At 36.9% G+C, this 16,950-nt stretch overlaps 1 protein-coding gene across 1 annotated transcript in view; it reads right to left on the bottom strand.

Moving 5' to 3' along the window:
• Positions 1-294: 294 nt before the first annotated feature.
• MEF2C (myocyte enhancer factor 2C) overlaps positions 295-16,950 on the bottom strand; it is a gene marked incomplete at its 5' end in the record, with an annotated part of 26,391 nt that continues 9,735 nt past the window's right edge. Inside the window, 4 exons of the mRNA XM_008947970.1 lie at positions 295-434; positions 1,305-1,434; positions 2,379-2,402; positions 3,684-3,856. Of these exons, the coding sequence (XP_008946218.1) occupies positions 295-434; positions 1,305-1,434; positions 2,379-2,402; positions 3,684-3,856 (467 nt within the window). The remainder of the gene's footprint in view (positions 435-1,304; positions 1,435-2,378; positions 2,403-3,683; positions 3,857-16,950) is intronic.

Raw genomic sequence — 16,950 nt, 5'->3', positions numbered from 1 at the left:
ACAGCACAATATAAGTGTTTAGTTTGGTCTTTAGTAGTAAAATAAAACTCTGTTTAAAGAAATAAAAACATGAACAGTAGTCTTTACTACACTACTGAGAAAATGTTATAGACACAGAATATTTCACTGTAGCTACCTAGCGAACTTTTAATGAAATATGTAGTTCTAGTTTTTGGAAATGGAGCTTTTACACGTAGTAAATATGTGGTGATATGTTGTCTTGATGTATTTCAGATTTGGGATTACTGGGGAGACTGAAGTCACCATAGAACAATAAAACAAAGAAAACACTGCTTACCCCAGTTGGCTGAGGGCAGATGGTGGCATGTTATGTAGGTGTTGCTGTTGCCAGCCAGTCACAGAACCAAGATGAAGAGCACTGGCTGTATTAAACCCAGAGAGAGATGATATATCTGCACTACTCAGAGAATATTCTAGATTTGAAAACAGAAAAGACAATAATTAAAAGAGAATTAAAAAGGAAGCAATTAAACAATAACTAGCATAGTAATTTTCACATGTCACTTTGTAAGCCTTTTAATTTTAATTTTAATTACATCAATCACATTAACTTGCAGCAGAAAAAGTAGACCTTCCTCTTCCCTCCACTCATTAGCTTGGAAGCAAATAATGCACTAATAATTATTCCATAATTTAGCAGGGCTTTTCTGGGTCTGGAAGATCCACAGCATTCTTAGTCTGTATATCCATCATAACTACAGATGCATTCTTAGAGTCAAAAGACTTGAAAAACACAACATTTTGGTTACAGTGTTCCTTGCAGAGCCCAGCAAGCAGCCTGTGTCTGAACAGCAAGCATCCTCTCTAGGAGCATTGGGTCTGTATGCCAGCGTGCTCTGGAGATGCTGAAGGGCATCTGTTGGGGCTTCATCCCTAGTCTCTTCCAGGTGACTGTGTGATAGCCCACAAAGTTATTGAACTCTGTTTTAAAGCTTCTTACTCCCACTACCCTTATGACTTTAGGAAGGCACACTCAACAACACAAAATTACCTGTGGTGTTAAGATGATTCAGAAATGTCTATTAAGTTAGATTTTTCTCATTGAAGTCAATGAAAGAAAGTTATCAAAGCAATTTTCCAATCAAACAAAATAGCTTACTTTTAAATAGGTATGCCTCAAGTTAGTGACAGATACAGAGAAAGTAAATGCAGTGCAAAAGGAGATCAGCTATGAATTTTTCAGTTTCTCCCAACCAACATTACCTAACTCATTAGTACTGAGACAGACATTTGTCAGCATCTTGCTCCCTCCCCCACCCTTTACCTCTTGCACCCATACTTACCAGTACCATATGTTGTTGAGATGGCTGATGGGTATCCTCCCATCCCTTGCCCTGGTAGAGTAGGAGTTGCTACGGAAACCACTGGAGTAGCCAATGACTGAGCAGACTGGGAGTTATTTATCCTCTGATTCTTTTAAAGTAAGTAAAATAAACATATTATTGACTAGTTTTAAGTCAGCTGAGTGCATTAGCTTTCTGGGCATGTTTGGTGCACGAGAAATACAGGCTGATACAAATTTCTAGAAATTAATCATTTAACATGTGGCTTTTATGAACTCTGCCAACCCTATCATTTACAAGCCTTCAAGAGACCAGTTGTCACCATAGTAACCCATTACATCAGTATCTCCTAGGTAACTGAACTAGTAACAACTAAGATTGCTTTTATTGTGGGTAGAAGAACAGAGAGTGTAAAAAGCTGATGAAATATGTCAACTCAATGCTCAGAGTTTTCCTTTCCACTCAAATGAAAAAGAAAAAAAAATAGGAATAGTAATAATAAATAAAAAGGCAAAAGAAAAAAGCCCCAAAGCCAGTCCTACTGGATTTTATGCATTGAAAGTTAGGGCTGCACCCCGAGATTGCTGAACACTGGGCTCTTACCAGCAGATGGTGCTCTGAGCACTGCGATTTTATGCAATAAAACAAAACTTTGAGAGTTTTGGGTAGTGCAGCAGTTGCACACTTATCTTCAACTCCAGAGCACTACATGTTGTACTGTAAAAATTACACTGGAGAGCCTTACTCTGGTGAGTGGCAGGATAAAATGACCAGAGAGCCACCAAAAAAATTCCAGAAGGCTGCGCCACCTTCAACAGCACAAGTTTACAGGTTCTCAAAGCACCAGCAAGAAACCTCTCTTCTAGCATGTGTAATTTAAGCATGTGCAACAACTGCACCCAGCCTTCCATATTGCTATATTTCAAAAATTATGATGACCTTTTTGTTCACAAAATAGTTATGGAAAAATTTTCTGTTTTATTTCAACCAACACTTCACCTACGCAAGTATCACTCATACAAAAGAACTGATTTTCTTTTCCTTGTTATTAAGATGAACATCACTACCACTTACCAGAAGCAGATCAACGTCCTCAGACTGAGTGCATAGGAAAGGAGCATTAAAAATTAGTGAATATAAGTATTTACCAGGATGCAGATTTCTAGCCTAGGGAATAGCTTCATCTGATAAGGGCAGCACGTTAAACACTTTATGAGCACAGTTTGGAGAAATAACACTTCACAGATCTCTCTTCTTTGTCCTTCTAATGGGATATTTGCCTCAACTGCAAGGATAATCTATCCAGTTTTCAGCACAAGACTTTCTCTAAGAACTCATTATTTCTTCCACAGCCCCAGAGGCTGCAGACTGTGTTGCTACACCTGGTTTCAGGAGACCTGACCATTCACAGAATCCCTTGGAAAGTATCAGTTTTAAGGACCTTGGAATAAATCATTTGATGCAGACAGCTTGTCACTGCCTTGGTCGACTTTGAGCATTGCCCTGCAGGAGACTGTTTGTTACTTATCCTCTCAGAAGGCAGCATCACATTTATGGGTGGTTTCAGTTTGGTGTTCAAAGTTAACATATTATGTGTCAAACTGAAGTAGCCAAATTGGAAGTTGTTTTAAGAGTGTCTGTTACATAATGGAAAAATGTGTTTGTAGTGTCACTTAAATTTACCATCAAGACCCTTTTTAAATCAAGCTCACATTTAATGCTAAATCACTCATGAAAGACTTACTTGCAACCACTAACCAACATTCTGAAGAGAACTACAAATATAATGACACCTCCACGATTCAAACTTCTAGCATAATAAGCCTGCCTAAATTTCATTAATCCTGGCAGCAGATACAGCAGTTTCATGCTCCTTTTACGTTGCTGTTTACTACTTCTTATTGTTAGAAAATTTGGCCTTTGGAGCTCAGAGTGATAGAGTTCAATTGATTTATTTGTAGCTAATCTGCCATCTTCTGGGAGTCTGTGTGGCTAAATATGTAACGATCATAGTAAATATATAATCATAGTAGGCTAGGAATACTCAGGGTTAAATTCAGCCTGTATAACAAATCCAGGAAAGGCTCTTCCAGCTACTAAGAAAGAGAGTGCAGAAGTTTAGACTAAGCAGGACACAGTTCCTATTTTGCAACTCAACATAAAAAAGGGAGGAAGCAAATAACGTTTTACAGAAGCAATCGAACAGGCTCTGCCTACATCCTTAGCTCAATGTCAAGCCTTAAGATTAGACAGAAAGACCAAACAAGCAAGCATGTGGAATGTTATTCTGCTGATTTTAGTTGCTTGAGCAGGCCTTGGAATTCTTAAATATTTCTTATCTGAAGGAGATTAGAAAAAAAATACTTGAAAATATATTACCACTGATGGCATCGTATTCTTGCTGCCAGGTGGAATAAGCACACGGAGATCTGGTTTACGGTTGTTCATTCCCAAATTCATTGGAGGCGGAGATTTTGCTTGCATATTCTTGTTCAAATTGCCAGGTGAGACCAGCAGACCTGGAGAGTTGCGGGGGTTGCCATATCCATTCCCTGTTCAGGCAAAAAGAAATGAAAAAATAAGGAGAGGGAAAGATTGTAAACTCCAATGTGTTTCTGAAGACTGAACACTAAAAATGTAAAAAAAGAAAAAAAAAATCAAGGTAAATACCTGTGTCATGTGATGTATTTTTATAGGAAAACATACCACTTGCCATATTTGGAACAAATGGTCTTAAAATGCTTTCTCCAATGGCAACTGACATGTCAGTGATGTGCTGAGAGTAACTTTGATTATATGACTCCTTTTACAGCACTATGGTGTATAGTACAATATATTGTGCACTCAGAGCAGCCAAGATCTAATGTTTGCCTTACCAGGGAATCAGGAAAGTCAGACAATCTTATGGCTTAAAAAAATGTCAAAGCTATGCTGTGTTTTCTGGACAACTACAGAGGATTCTGCCTTGCCTGACTCAGCCCTTTCCAGGTCATGGTTTTGTTTTGTTTTTAAACAAAGGATGAGTCTAGCAAAGCTGTAATTTCCAGAAAAGGCAGGGGGAGGACTAGGAAGATTCTTAAATGTTTTTGGCTCTCTTTCACCACACTTTTTGGACCTGATTCTGTCAACACTAAGGTCAATGGGAGAAAGAGCATAACCTTATTTGGAAAATACCACTGTATCTTTCATCTTCAGCTCTCTGCTGCTTTCTGCAAGTCCTAGGAACAATTTTGACAGACAAATGCTTGATTTGCCTTTTTCAAAACAGGGTTTCCTTTTCTCACCATGTAGTACTGACAGTTGTACATCTGTAAGGGTACTGACCTACCATTCCACTAAAAATGAGACTTTCCTATTTAATTTGCTTTATTTCATCTCTTTCCCATCCAAAGCCTGGAGAAAGAGATGACTTCTTAGTGTGCCATCAAATTCTGCCTGCACAGACTCATGAGAGGAGCTGTTATAGACAGGGAAAACCATGAAATCTGGTACAGAAAGAGTAAACATTCATGACTAAATACCAAGACAACAAATGCTAGGGGAGACTTTCTGTTCTGTGCTTGATTTTTATTCACAGTTTGCCAGCTGCAAAACACGACCTGGAAATAGTGTAGGAAGATGAGCAACATAGTCCTATGAGTTAGAAGCCTCAGACCTTCAAATTTCCTTTCTAGTCCTAAAGTCAGTGAAGAGCTCAATATATATATATATATTTTTTTTTTTTCACATGTGAAATGAGGTTTACAGCCCTAAAGGACATAAATGGATTATGGAATTAAATTTGATAAGGTCTATGAGGTGGGTATAAATATGACAGTACATGAGAGCAAATCTGTCTTCTTGTTAGGATAATGAAGTGTGTTCAAGCATGACTAACATTAAATCATGTTTTTAATCCGCAAGCGCATCAGCTAATTGTATTTATCAGATCAGCAAATCCATGGGAAAAAAAAACCTGTCAAATGCTATTAAATACAAGCCCACCACTTCAGGCTCTGGAAGATCCTAGGCTTTGGACACAGGAAAAGCATCACAAAGTGCTTGGCTCGAAGTACCTTTATTAGCTGGCCTGTCCTGGCTTATTTATTCTCACACTTTTAATTATCATGATCTCTGAAGCCTTTGCAAAAAAAAGGAATTAAGATGAAAACTTAGAAGCATTCAGATCACTTCAGAGATTTTTTAATAAAATATCTTTCTTAGCTAATCTTGTTGTTTATTTCCTTAATAATATCTTACAGTTAGTGAGATAAAACGAGTTAATGAAAAAAGTGTATTTTACACTTATCAAGCTAAAATAGCAGAATACTGTCAAGAATTTTCCATTTTGTGTCAGTAGGCTTTTTTTTTTAGATGAACAATCACTCTCAACATGGATTTGCTATGTATTATGCTCTAATTAATGCTATGTGTTACTAGAGGCGGTGAAATTACATGGGGCATTTTGAATGTGTGGTATTTTCTTCTAGAAACTACAGTGCCTTTTAAAAGTTGATCTTTTATGAACTGAATAGTGAATAACTAATGACATGGAGAAGCGATCGGCTGAAAAAACTGAGCAAAAGCAGTTTCTCTGGTGCTGTTTTCATACAGGAGATATTTTACCAACAGGAAGTAAGACAGCCTTGTGAAATCTGCTGTACAACAAGCATTTTTTTCAGGGAGTGAAAATGAAGCTGTTTCAGGAAGCAGTCTGGTTTTTTTTATTATTGTTATTCAACCTAAGATATTTAATGAAGGAGCATGCTCTGCCACCTATGTTTCCAGAGGTGTGATTTTCAGAGTATAGCAAACCTTATAGAAAAGAACTCCCATTTTCCATGTAAGATTTACTTAATATGAGTTACTATTAAAAACCAAGAGAAAGAACGTGTCTATAAAACTTCACTCTTTGGAAAACGTTGTCTGACATTTACATTATTTACCTATGGATGTAAAATATTTTAAACAGTGATAACGTTTCTTTCATTTACGTTTTTAAAACACCAAATTATTTTTAAGAACTACTGCAATCTCCTCTTTACAAATAGATTTCTGCTGTTCATGGCATATTATGCCAGCCAGCGTTTTGGAGCCATATAATAACCATTCCTCTTTCCAGCCACCAAATTGTTATTCTTTTGGTATAATGTGGATTCAGGAATGTAAGGCTGTGGACCTTAAACCAATGATACAGAAACCCATCATTTGAAAATCAATGATGAATGCATGCGTGTGGTTTGCAGTTAAGAAGAGTCTGCATTTAAACCAGTTCTTTAAACCGTATCCTCTTTACTCAGAAAGCTGTGGCCTGCTCTGAGGCAGCTGTCCCACCTTCAGATAAATCCACCAGAGAGAATGGCCTCATTTACATTCAGAGGCAAAAAAAAATGTATAAGACTTCTAATATACAAATTAAACCTTCCTTCATCCTATACTTTAAAATTACACTCTGCCTGGACAATTATCAATTTAGATGTGACTGTATGCAGAACATCGCATTCCCCTATCCACTTGAAAGCACAAAAATTATATGTCATGTATGAATGGATTTCCTGATTATAGATTATAAGAAAATGAAAACCAGATGGATTTTAGAGCAAGTTGGCTTTACATTTTTATTTGGTTAAAAGCCATATTTTTTCTGGAATAGAACATTTTTAAACATTACGGATATAACTTGTAATCTATAATGAAAATAAAAACAGTAGACACACAAGTTTTAAAGGGCATATGTCAGAATTTGTAAATTTACAGCATTTTCAATTCAAGAACTTTTCAGAGGAAATTATTTTTCCTTGTGTTGTTTGTTAAACTGACTTGAAAGAATAAAAATATTTTACACAGAAAAAAAGCTTGCTTCTCTAAAGAACTAGTGGAGCAGCACGTGCCATGAAATGCAGTGCCAGGCTCTGCATTTGGACTAATGGCAGAATATAAAGACAAAGGCTTTCTGAGCATGGAATGCTCTTCTTGGGCATGTTCCCACATTCTGCATTTAGGCACCAGTGCCATTGACTTTAGAAGGAATTCTGTCCAAGTACAGACTGCATGATTAATCCCTGCAATATCACCTTTTAAAAACATCGAGCACAGTTATTTTTATGCACCAGTAGTTAGTCAGTTGAGAAGAATTATTTTTTTAAAAACATTGTTTACTCATGGAAAACTACCATTTGAACTATGTTTCAAATTCATGCACTAATATCTTAAACGGCCACTCTCATGTCTTAAGAGTTTAAGGGTATGAGTAGGGCACAAGTTTACTCAGGGCAGGACAGAGAGCAAAGTTTACTTCTCTACTTCATCCCCCATTAGTAACACCTGTGCCTTACATCCAACTTTGGTCACTGGTCTTAAAGTGGTTGAAAAGTGGCTGAAATTTTTGATATCCTGTACTGATTCTGCAATAATTCTGTATTGAGAATTTAAGTCAGGAAATCTTCCACACGTTAAGGTAACATAAATGAGGAAAGAATAATTTACTTTCATATCTCTCAACATTCTTGAACAGTATTGTCATGATTCTAAGCCTTGAAAAATTGGAAAATTTTTGTGTTTCGATTTATTTTTGAAGTTTTGAACCTGTGACATCCTTACTTGTTTCTTTTTAATTTGTGATTTCAAAGGTACAAAAAGATACTGAATTAAAAAAAAAAACAAACCTCTTTGGTAGTCCAAGAAGAATGAAGAACAATACACAGAATATATATGTCCTTTTGATCCATCTTTCATTTACTCTAATACTTTTCACTGACCATATCAGTTGAGAATTTACAAGATATTTAGGAACCCAGGATGCCTACCTTTCATTCATTTTAACAGGAAAAGAGGTTTCAGATTCTCAAAGGAGTTTCAATAAGTACTTATGGTCATTTTAAGTTTCCAACAAATGTATGCTCTTACTTGTGGAAAATATTGTAATTTTTCCAAGAAGAATATACACATTCCATTTCCTGGAGGACTCCTTCTTCTTCCTGAGTTATGTTAAACGTGCATCCTACATATATGATGTGATGGCTCACCACCAAGTCTCTCAAAAAGAATGTTAAATTTAGAAGGAATCTATATGAACAGGAGAGCCAACTATGCTACAATTTGCTTCCACTTAAAAAATATATGTACACATAGATGAATTGATGCAGTAATAGAAATGTTGCTAAATTTACGCCTAGTTTTGCGCTCTTCACTCAGTTAATTTTTCCACTTTCTGGAAGAATGGTAATTGTTAGTAATTAAAAAACATTGAAACAGTCCCTTTTCTCTCTTACATCTTATGTGTAAATTTTTTTTTAATGCATACATACTGTTGGAACAGGCTATGATTTACCAACCAAACTAAAATAGATACCAACAATAAAGCACTAACTCCAGGAAGTTGTACTGGTGCTCACCTAAATGTAATTTTAAAAAGAGATAATGGAAGGTTTTTACCCACACGTTGCATGCTAGTCATTTCACAGTATACAATGTGCAAGTGGTAGAAGAAAACCAATCCGCAGACAAGCTCACCCAATAAAAAGAAAATCCTTAAGTTGAAGTAGCTGCCCATTCCCACACCATTACACTAGTGGACCTTCTTTACTGAATTACTGGAAGCCAGCTCAGACAGATGTGGTATGTAAAACCTACTGACTTTGTGAGAAAGAATTCTCAAGAATCTTGTGAAATACCAGCTGATTTTTGGACTGAAATAGGATGAAAGTGCTGTGGATGCATAGACGTTTGGAAGAATGGGAGAAAAATGAGAAGAAAACCGTCTCAACAACTCTTTATTATATTTTTAGAAACCAACCATTTAGAAATAATGTAAATAAAAAGGTAAAGACTCCAAGAACAATAGTTGATACCCATGTCTCTCTCTACCTTATTCTTGCCATGAAGGTTGTTCATAGGAAATTCTTGCTCTTCAAGTCTAGAGCTATGTTAAGGGCTTTAATGGCATTGCAGTTGTACTGTTCTGGGAAAAGAATGCAGTATTTAGGAGTTATTAAAATACTGTTCATACTGTAGACATGTTAGGTGTCCAAGGAGGGCCACCTGCATTGGTACTGCACAAAGCTAAAGGGTATGCTAGGCACCCCATGTCACAGTTCTGGGTGTTTGACATCTGATCTTGGAAACCAGGAAAATCCCCACTGCTTCCACTGCTGTGGATGTAAATGGTCTCCCATGAGATTTGATGACAGCATGTGCCTCATCATGAAATAATCAAAATCCAACTCTTCCTCTCCAAACCTCCATGCCTAGTGCTGCTCCCTATCTGAATGAACCATTTACATGTATGAAGAAGTCCAGATTATTTCTAACCCCTGGGTTACTGCCATAGAAGTTTTGGAACGCCTTTACAGTCTGCTCTACGTAGAGCACCTGCAGGTGCACAGAGCTATTGCTGGAGATGGGTACGTGTGTCTCATACAGCAGCAACTGGGCTCAGATTTCCTTCAGGACAGAGACTATGCTTCTCCAGCAGAAGCCGAAGGTAAAGAAGTGGCTCTTTGGCCACTTGACAATGCAGAACACATTGCAAAACACATTTCTGGATGTCTAAGGACATGCCATGAACCTAGGGGTCTAGAAATCTGAGATGCTATTTCAGCCAAATGGAGAAACAGGTGTTTATTTAGATGTAGAATGAAAAACCATGACCTATGTATCACAGACCATTACACTTCAGGCAAATACTTTACTGCTGAGTCAAGTGCATAACTAAGAAGATGGCAAACTAACCTGATGACCAACACTGAGGTTATGTTTTGTTGCTATGAAAAGATGTGCAATTAAATGTTTCCAAATTAGTCCTTGCACTAAATATTCTTCCACTTTAGTCCAGGACTTCACACCTTAATTAAATAAATGTAAACATTTACAGAGAGAGTCACATCTCTGGACTCCCTCCTTGCAACCTCTGGAACAGAAGTATATGAGATATATGACATTTAACCAGAGAAGTACTTTGGAGTCATGGTGGACAACAAGTTGTTCACGAGCCAGCAACGTGCTCTTGCCAACAAGAAGGCCAGTGGTGTCCAGGGGTGCATTAAGAACAGTGTGGTGAGCAGGTCGAGGGAGGTTTTCCTCCCCCTCTGCCCTAGGGAGGCCATGTCTGGTGTGCTGTGTCCAGTGCTGGGCTACCCAGTTTAAGGGAGACAAGGAGCTGGAGAGAGTCCAGTGGAGGCTGTGGAGCTGCTGAGGGGCTGGAGCATCTCTGTGCCAGGACAGGCTGAGAGCCCTGGGGCTGTTCAGCTGGAGAAGAGAAGCCTCAGAGGGGATCTGAGCAGTGCTGAGCAAGAGCTAAAGGGCAGGGGTCAAGGGGATGGGGACACACTCTGGTCAGTGGTGCCCAGCGACAGGCCAAGGGGCAATGGGCACCAACTGGAACCCAGGAGGTTCCAGCTGAACAGGAGGAGAAACTTCTCTGCTGGGAGGGTGCAGAGCCTGGAGCAGCTGCCCAGAGAGGCTGTGGAGTCTCCTGCTCTGGAGAGATCCCAAACCTGCCTGGCTGTGACCCTGGGCACCCTGCTGTGGGTGACCTGCTGGAGCAGGGGGGCTGGACCAGAAGATCTCCAGAGGTCCCTTCCAACCATTCTGTGATTCTGTGACATAGGCAATGAGGGTTTGTTGCAAATTTCCTCTTCAGGGATGATCACCCTTATTTCTGCCTTTTTTGCTCAGCAAAGAAACAGATCCAGAGATGATCCAAGTTGAGCTCCTGTTTGTGTTGGTTTTGTTTGTTTGTTTTTTAAATTTTGCAGCAGAGTTATTACTGTCAGTATACTTATAGTTCTGTATTGCCTGATCATAGTCTCTATCTGTTTGCTTTCATCATTCTTTAATGGCACCTCATTTCAGGAATTTCAGAACATCAACTTTTAACAAAGAAATACTATCTTTCCTTTGTCTTTACTTTTGATTGTATAGGTCCATTAATTTCTACTTCCACAACACCATTTTTTTTCCCCTTAAAAAAAGTTATTTATCAATTGCTATGCTCATCTCAGAACCCATATGTATCAAGTTGTCTTGTTTGGCTTGAAGCTTCACCTAATCAGCACAGTAACTAAATAGCAATTGTTGTGAAAAATCACTTAAGAAAATTACACCGTGGTCTTCATGTTTGTGCTTTATAACTATTACATCTCTGAAGTTCAAACACATGGGCATTGCCCAATAAGCATCAGCTCTAGATTCATGTGTGTTATAAATTTCTAAGGTCCCTACAAAATGTCAGGGACCAGAGGGTCATTTAAAGATGTCCCACCATGGCAAAGCAGCCACCCTGCCCCTCATAACATGTGCAGAGCTCACTAAACCATATCTAGTCCTCACCCATCTGAGATAACTTCCTCTCCATAATGTTTTCAGGACATATCTGGCCTTTTAAGATTATAAGTTAATTCTCATTCCAGTAAAAGAATTACATAATATATTTTAGGAGCATGTATATTCCTTTGTCTTGTATGCTAGCTAAAAAGATGCTCCATTCCAGTCCTGTTTATGTAAAAAACAAGCAATTTGTTTTTTTTTATAAGATATTTCAGAGTCAGAAAAATGGGTACAAAATTACTTCTGTTCAGAGAGAAAACTATTACTGAAAAATATAATCTTTTATGAAAATATGTAGGAGAAAGATGAGCCTGAGAAGAGGACTTATCTCTCCTCCTGACTGCCTGCAAGAGAGCCTTTGACAAACCATCTGCATTTTTTTGCTGATGACAAATAATTTCCTTTTTCTAGTGCTTGAAATCATCATTTTTGGGATGCTTTCTAAATGAAATATATTTCAAGAACACACTATTTAAAAATGTACTTTCTTGCTTCCCCAAAGAAATTTTAGAAATAACAGTAAATTTTTTTCCACAATCATAAAGCTAGTTTTAAAATTTATTTATTTTTTCTTAAATGCACAAATATTGAAAAATGAAGAATGCATAATCTAAAATTCAATGTCAGGAAAATTTCAGGACTACATATATTAAAGACAAACGATACGTAATTATATTTTTAACTTGTTAGTGTTATTAGAACAGATATATATATAAAAGGAAAGTGTTTTGCACGTAGATAATATTACTTGGATTTGTTTTGATTTAAGCAGATGCTAAGAAAATATCAATAACTAACTAGTCCCTGTCTCCTCTGGCTTTTGTTGCCAAATCCCCAGCTGGGAGACTGTTTCAACTCTTTTCAAAGGGAAAATCAGCTTGCAAGAGACTTGGGAAACAAATGGATTTTATGAATTTAATTTGTTAATTGGGGAACTATGTTAAAAGTTAAAGGGCAGGAGTCACATTAACTTAATACTGCCAGGTGCTTCCATGTGTGGCTGCAGTTCCAGCTTCGAGAGGTTAAAAGTATCTTTTGCTTTCTTTCTAGCAAAGTCATTGCTGCATTCCAGATCCAGGAGGAATCAACTATCCCTTTCAGGACTCAAGATTGGCATGAAATCCAGATGTTTGCTGATTTGCAATGCCTTCTTGTATTTTCTGGATTGCAGTGTGCAACAGAAGACACTGTGGTGCCTTAATGAGCAAGAATGCACAGCCAAAAAAAAAAACAACCAAACCCAGAGAAATCCCTGTCTCACTGAAGTAAAGGATATTCCCCCAGATTTCACTAGGAGAAGGATTTTATCTAAAGAATCCAAATTATTCATGAGGAACATTTGAAACTGCTTGTCATAAAGGAAAAGAAGTCAATCACGCCTGTCTTTAAAATCCTACTTACAAAGAACCACAGTTTGTATGACTCACTTAATTGTTCATTACGTGTGAACTTAGGGCTTTCTCCCTTTCAATCCTTTCAAGCTGTCTTGTTATAAATACAAATATTGAGACACTGTTGATTAGGGAGATGATGAGACAGAGAATAACTAAATAAATTACTAAGTCAACACTTACACAACTGATGGAAACCTAATAAAGGACAAACTTCCACAGATTTTCACTGAGGTCTACTCAGAATGAGCTTCTGTGGATCTCTTCATTGGTAAGAGGTCACAGGATTTAGCTGAAAACACAGATTTGTTTTGCATATTGTCAGATTTTTTTTTTTGATTTTTGCATGGACATCAGTATCTACGGTTCCAAACTGATTCTTGAAGTTTTACTGATAGGGTTTTTACCTGTGTGAAAAGAGTCTGGATAAGCTGAATAAAACAGATCAGTTGCTCAGGGCAGAAATAGAACTTAATTTTGGAAAGGTTTGTGTTGACTGCCTACATGGCTCTGAATTTCAGGTACTATTAGATAGGCTGTTTCCTTCATACTGTGTATCAGAGCTGTCCACCAAGTTCTAGTGTTGTTCCTGCTTTATCACAGATCTCCTACATGTAGTTACTTCCCTTAAAACACCAGGAAAAAAAAAAAATCTTCTTTATATGGAGGAAAACTTGGCAAAGGAACACTTAATGGCATAATATGAGTGGAAAAAGAGAAAAGGAGAGCTGCTATGTTTTTAATTTCTCATTCCCCTCTATGGTTTTAAGCCAACCTGCCAATTTATGAATTCTTATTGTTTGGATTGGGCACTATTGCCTCACAAGCTCTGCTATGAATGACTGAATGTTCTTTCTTTTGGAGTGTATACTTCCTTGGACAGGAACTATTGTTTACTATACTTCTGTACCACATCTTGCCCAATCTTTGGATCAGAGGTCTGTGGGCAACTCCGCTCATCAAGTAATAAGGGAAGGGCAATGACTTAACAGTGTTCTCCCTGGCAGACCCAGTCCTAACAGGTTGCCCATAAACTGTGGTTCATCTGGGAATGAATCTGGTTGGAATTAATCTGGTTCAACTGGGAATCATTGTTCTAAGCTCATTTGTTTATTCAACATATTCCACACTTGTAGCCTAGGAATTTTCTTCTTTTGGCTCTGCCAAGTGTGATTTTAAGGCACAGTGGAGAATATTTATGTAACCATTTATTTATTTTATTTTTTTTAATTTTTCACTTTTAGTATTAGTTTGGTTATTTACATTTATAGTTTCAAAGCACACTACTGTAACTAGGTGCCTTTGAAATCCTTGCTTATTTTTGGCACTGCTTGTAGGCTTATTTGGGCAGATCACTTCTTTTTAGTAAACCACTCTTTTTTTTTTGAGAAGATACAATCCAGATTGCCTCTACCCTGAGGGCTTATAAATTAAAACGCCCTACTATTACATATATTGCCATGTGGCTTGGAACACTAGTAGAATTTATAATATATTCACCCACAGTCAGTACATGACCAAGAAAAGAAAAACGAGTAGGAAAGCACTAGCAAAGTATGATATTGGCTGGCAGATCCAGGACCTCAGCCCTCAGAAGATGAGAAAGCAACTGTTAGCTTGTGGTTAATTTCCATACAGAAATGACTAGCTGCTGATTTATAGGTAAATATGGGATTCAGTTATTAAAAAGAATGTTCAAAACGCACTACTGATAATATGCAGTTTCTAATGATTTTAAAGAACAGGTTTAAAGGAGGATGTTTGATTTGAAGAGAGAAGCACTTAGTCCCTCTGACAGCATTTTTAGGGTCCCAAGTACTTTTGAATAACTTCTTCTTCTTTAGTGATAATGTGCAGATGGGCCCAATACAGAAATTAAAGAGTGAACCAAACATATTACAGAAATAGAATAAACAATTAAAGCAAATATTTTTAAAAATTATATCCATCTTTACAGTTATATATCCATACATGTTCAGATTTAAAATTTCCGATTTAATTTTCCTTTCAATTTTATTAGTTATCATAGTTTAAAATATAAAGACAATCTGTTGATTTAGGTGGGTTTATTCCATTCAAAAGAAAACTTAATTATAAAATGTCACAATGTGAAATCCATATAAAAAATGAAAAATATAACTCAAACTCAAAATATAACTTGGCTTGAAAAAGTTTAAAATACAGGTACAAAGAGAGATGTTCCCTGATACTGTTGTATTCTTATTTTAAAATTACTGACATATTTTAAAATCTTTTATCATGCTGCCCACATAAGTATTGAACCACTGAATAAAACTTGACTTCAGATAACCTACAGTACTAAAACTTTGTAGACAGTGTTTATTTCTGATCAAGTAACTGTTAAGTGGTTTTGTTAAAGACTACACCCCCTAAAAATTAAAAGAACTTCACGAAGTCTCCTATGTAAACAGGTAACATGTCACTTAATTGTCATACTAGCTATGGGGTAAGCTAGGATGGTTTTAGAGCATACCAATTTGGGTCCAAAAAGTTCTTTCAAAACTTCTCTTCTTCAATCAAAAGCCTCTAGTTTGGCAGAATAGTGCCAAAGACATGGCTGCATTTATAATTTATCAAGTACACTAAATGTGAAGTTCACTCCAGTTTTGTTGGCATTTGCTGCTGTCACATGACAGAAACTGTTCAATCAGTGTTTGGCTAAGAACAAATTTACTTTAACAAACCTGAGATAACCTTGGTTTAACTTAAAAATACCACTGATGGTATTTAGTTGTGTAAGATAATAAAGAAGTAGTCAGCTTTTTAAAGTTCTATTTATGTCTTGGGTTGGCTCCCAAGGTAAATTGTGGATGATTTCAGGGTTATTACTTGAAATAATCCAAACCAACAAAATAACATACTTCTTGAAACACAGGCTAAACTAATCTTTTTCCATTTCTGATATTGCAATTCTAATGCAATTTGTTATAATGTAATTTGTTAAAGTAGTGCAGAAGCTGAGGCCTGGTGTTACTAATCAAAAGTAGTTTCATTTTTATAATGGTAGAAATGAAACTCTTTAGACTCTTCTTCTTGGAGCATGCTATTTTGAATATATGCTATTTTTGGACACTGCAAAAAAAATGCAAATTCATAATGTTCTAATTTGGCCAGAAATACGAACCCCAACAGATTAAACCACATGATCATGCTACTGGATTCTAAGATGCCAAACAGAAGAAAACACAGAGGTCTCTGTTTCTCGTGAAGAATGATGAACAAAGAGAACTTTTGATGTTTATTCTTCTGCACCCTAAAGAAAGAGGACTGTCCAAAATAGTGCCATTGTGGAGTGATGCAACTAAGACAAGAGGATTCAACCTTATAGTGACCTTTTCATCCTCCTTCAGCCCTGTATCAAATTCTTCCTACTGCTGTGCATTTAAGAGATTTAGAAAACACTTCTTTAATGGTGTTTAAAGCTCTTATTGCCAGATAAAGAACAAAGACTATTCATACAATTAAATATTTATGATGCATTCCTAGCAATGCCCCTCATATATATGCCCCTCAAATCAATCGCCTACTCCAAAGTTACATTGCTTGAGAGCTTAATGCATAATACTTCACACAGGAAATAAAAATTCTTAATTTGTGAGTAAATAACCAAGCTGTCCCTCTTCCTATGCCTATATATATGCTTTTAATATATTTCCAAGGAAAAAAAAATGTATCTAGAGAGAATATAAAGTTTCAGCTGGCATATTGATAGACAGGTTTTATTAAGGATTATTAAGCCAAATGCATGTGTGATGAACTTTTCTTTTATTCTGTGCCCCTTTTAAAAGAAAACATTGCCTTCTTCACTAATTGCTTTCCAACATCTTTATAAAGGAAGAGGGAAACTAGTAACAAGGCAATGATATTTCTTAATGAGCCAGAAGAGGGAGCCCCTTAATAGGGCAATCAATTTCCCATCCGAGTCCCTC

This window comes from Merops nubicus, unplaced genomic scaffold (genome assembly GCF_000691845.1).
Source record: "Merops nubicus isolate BGI_N331 unplaced genomic scaffold, ASM69184v1 scaffold41830, whole genome shotgun sequence".
NCBI classification, from domain to species: domain Eukaryota; kingdom Metazoa; phylum Chordata; class Aves; order Coraciiformes; family Meropidae; genus Merops; species Merops nubicus.
Note: the sequence above shows the minus strand (reverse complement) of the source record. Positions and strands in the feature narration are given on the sequence as shown.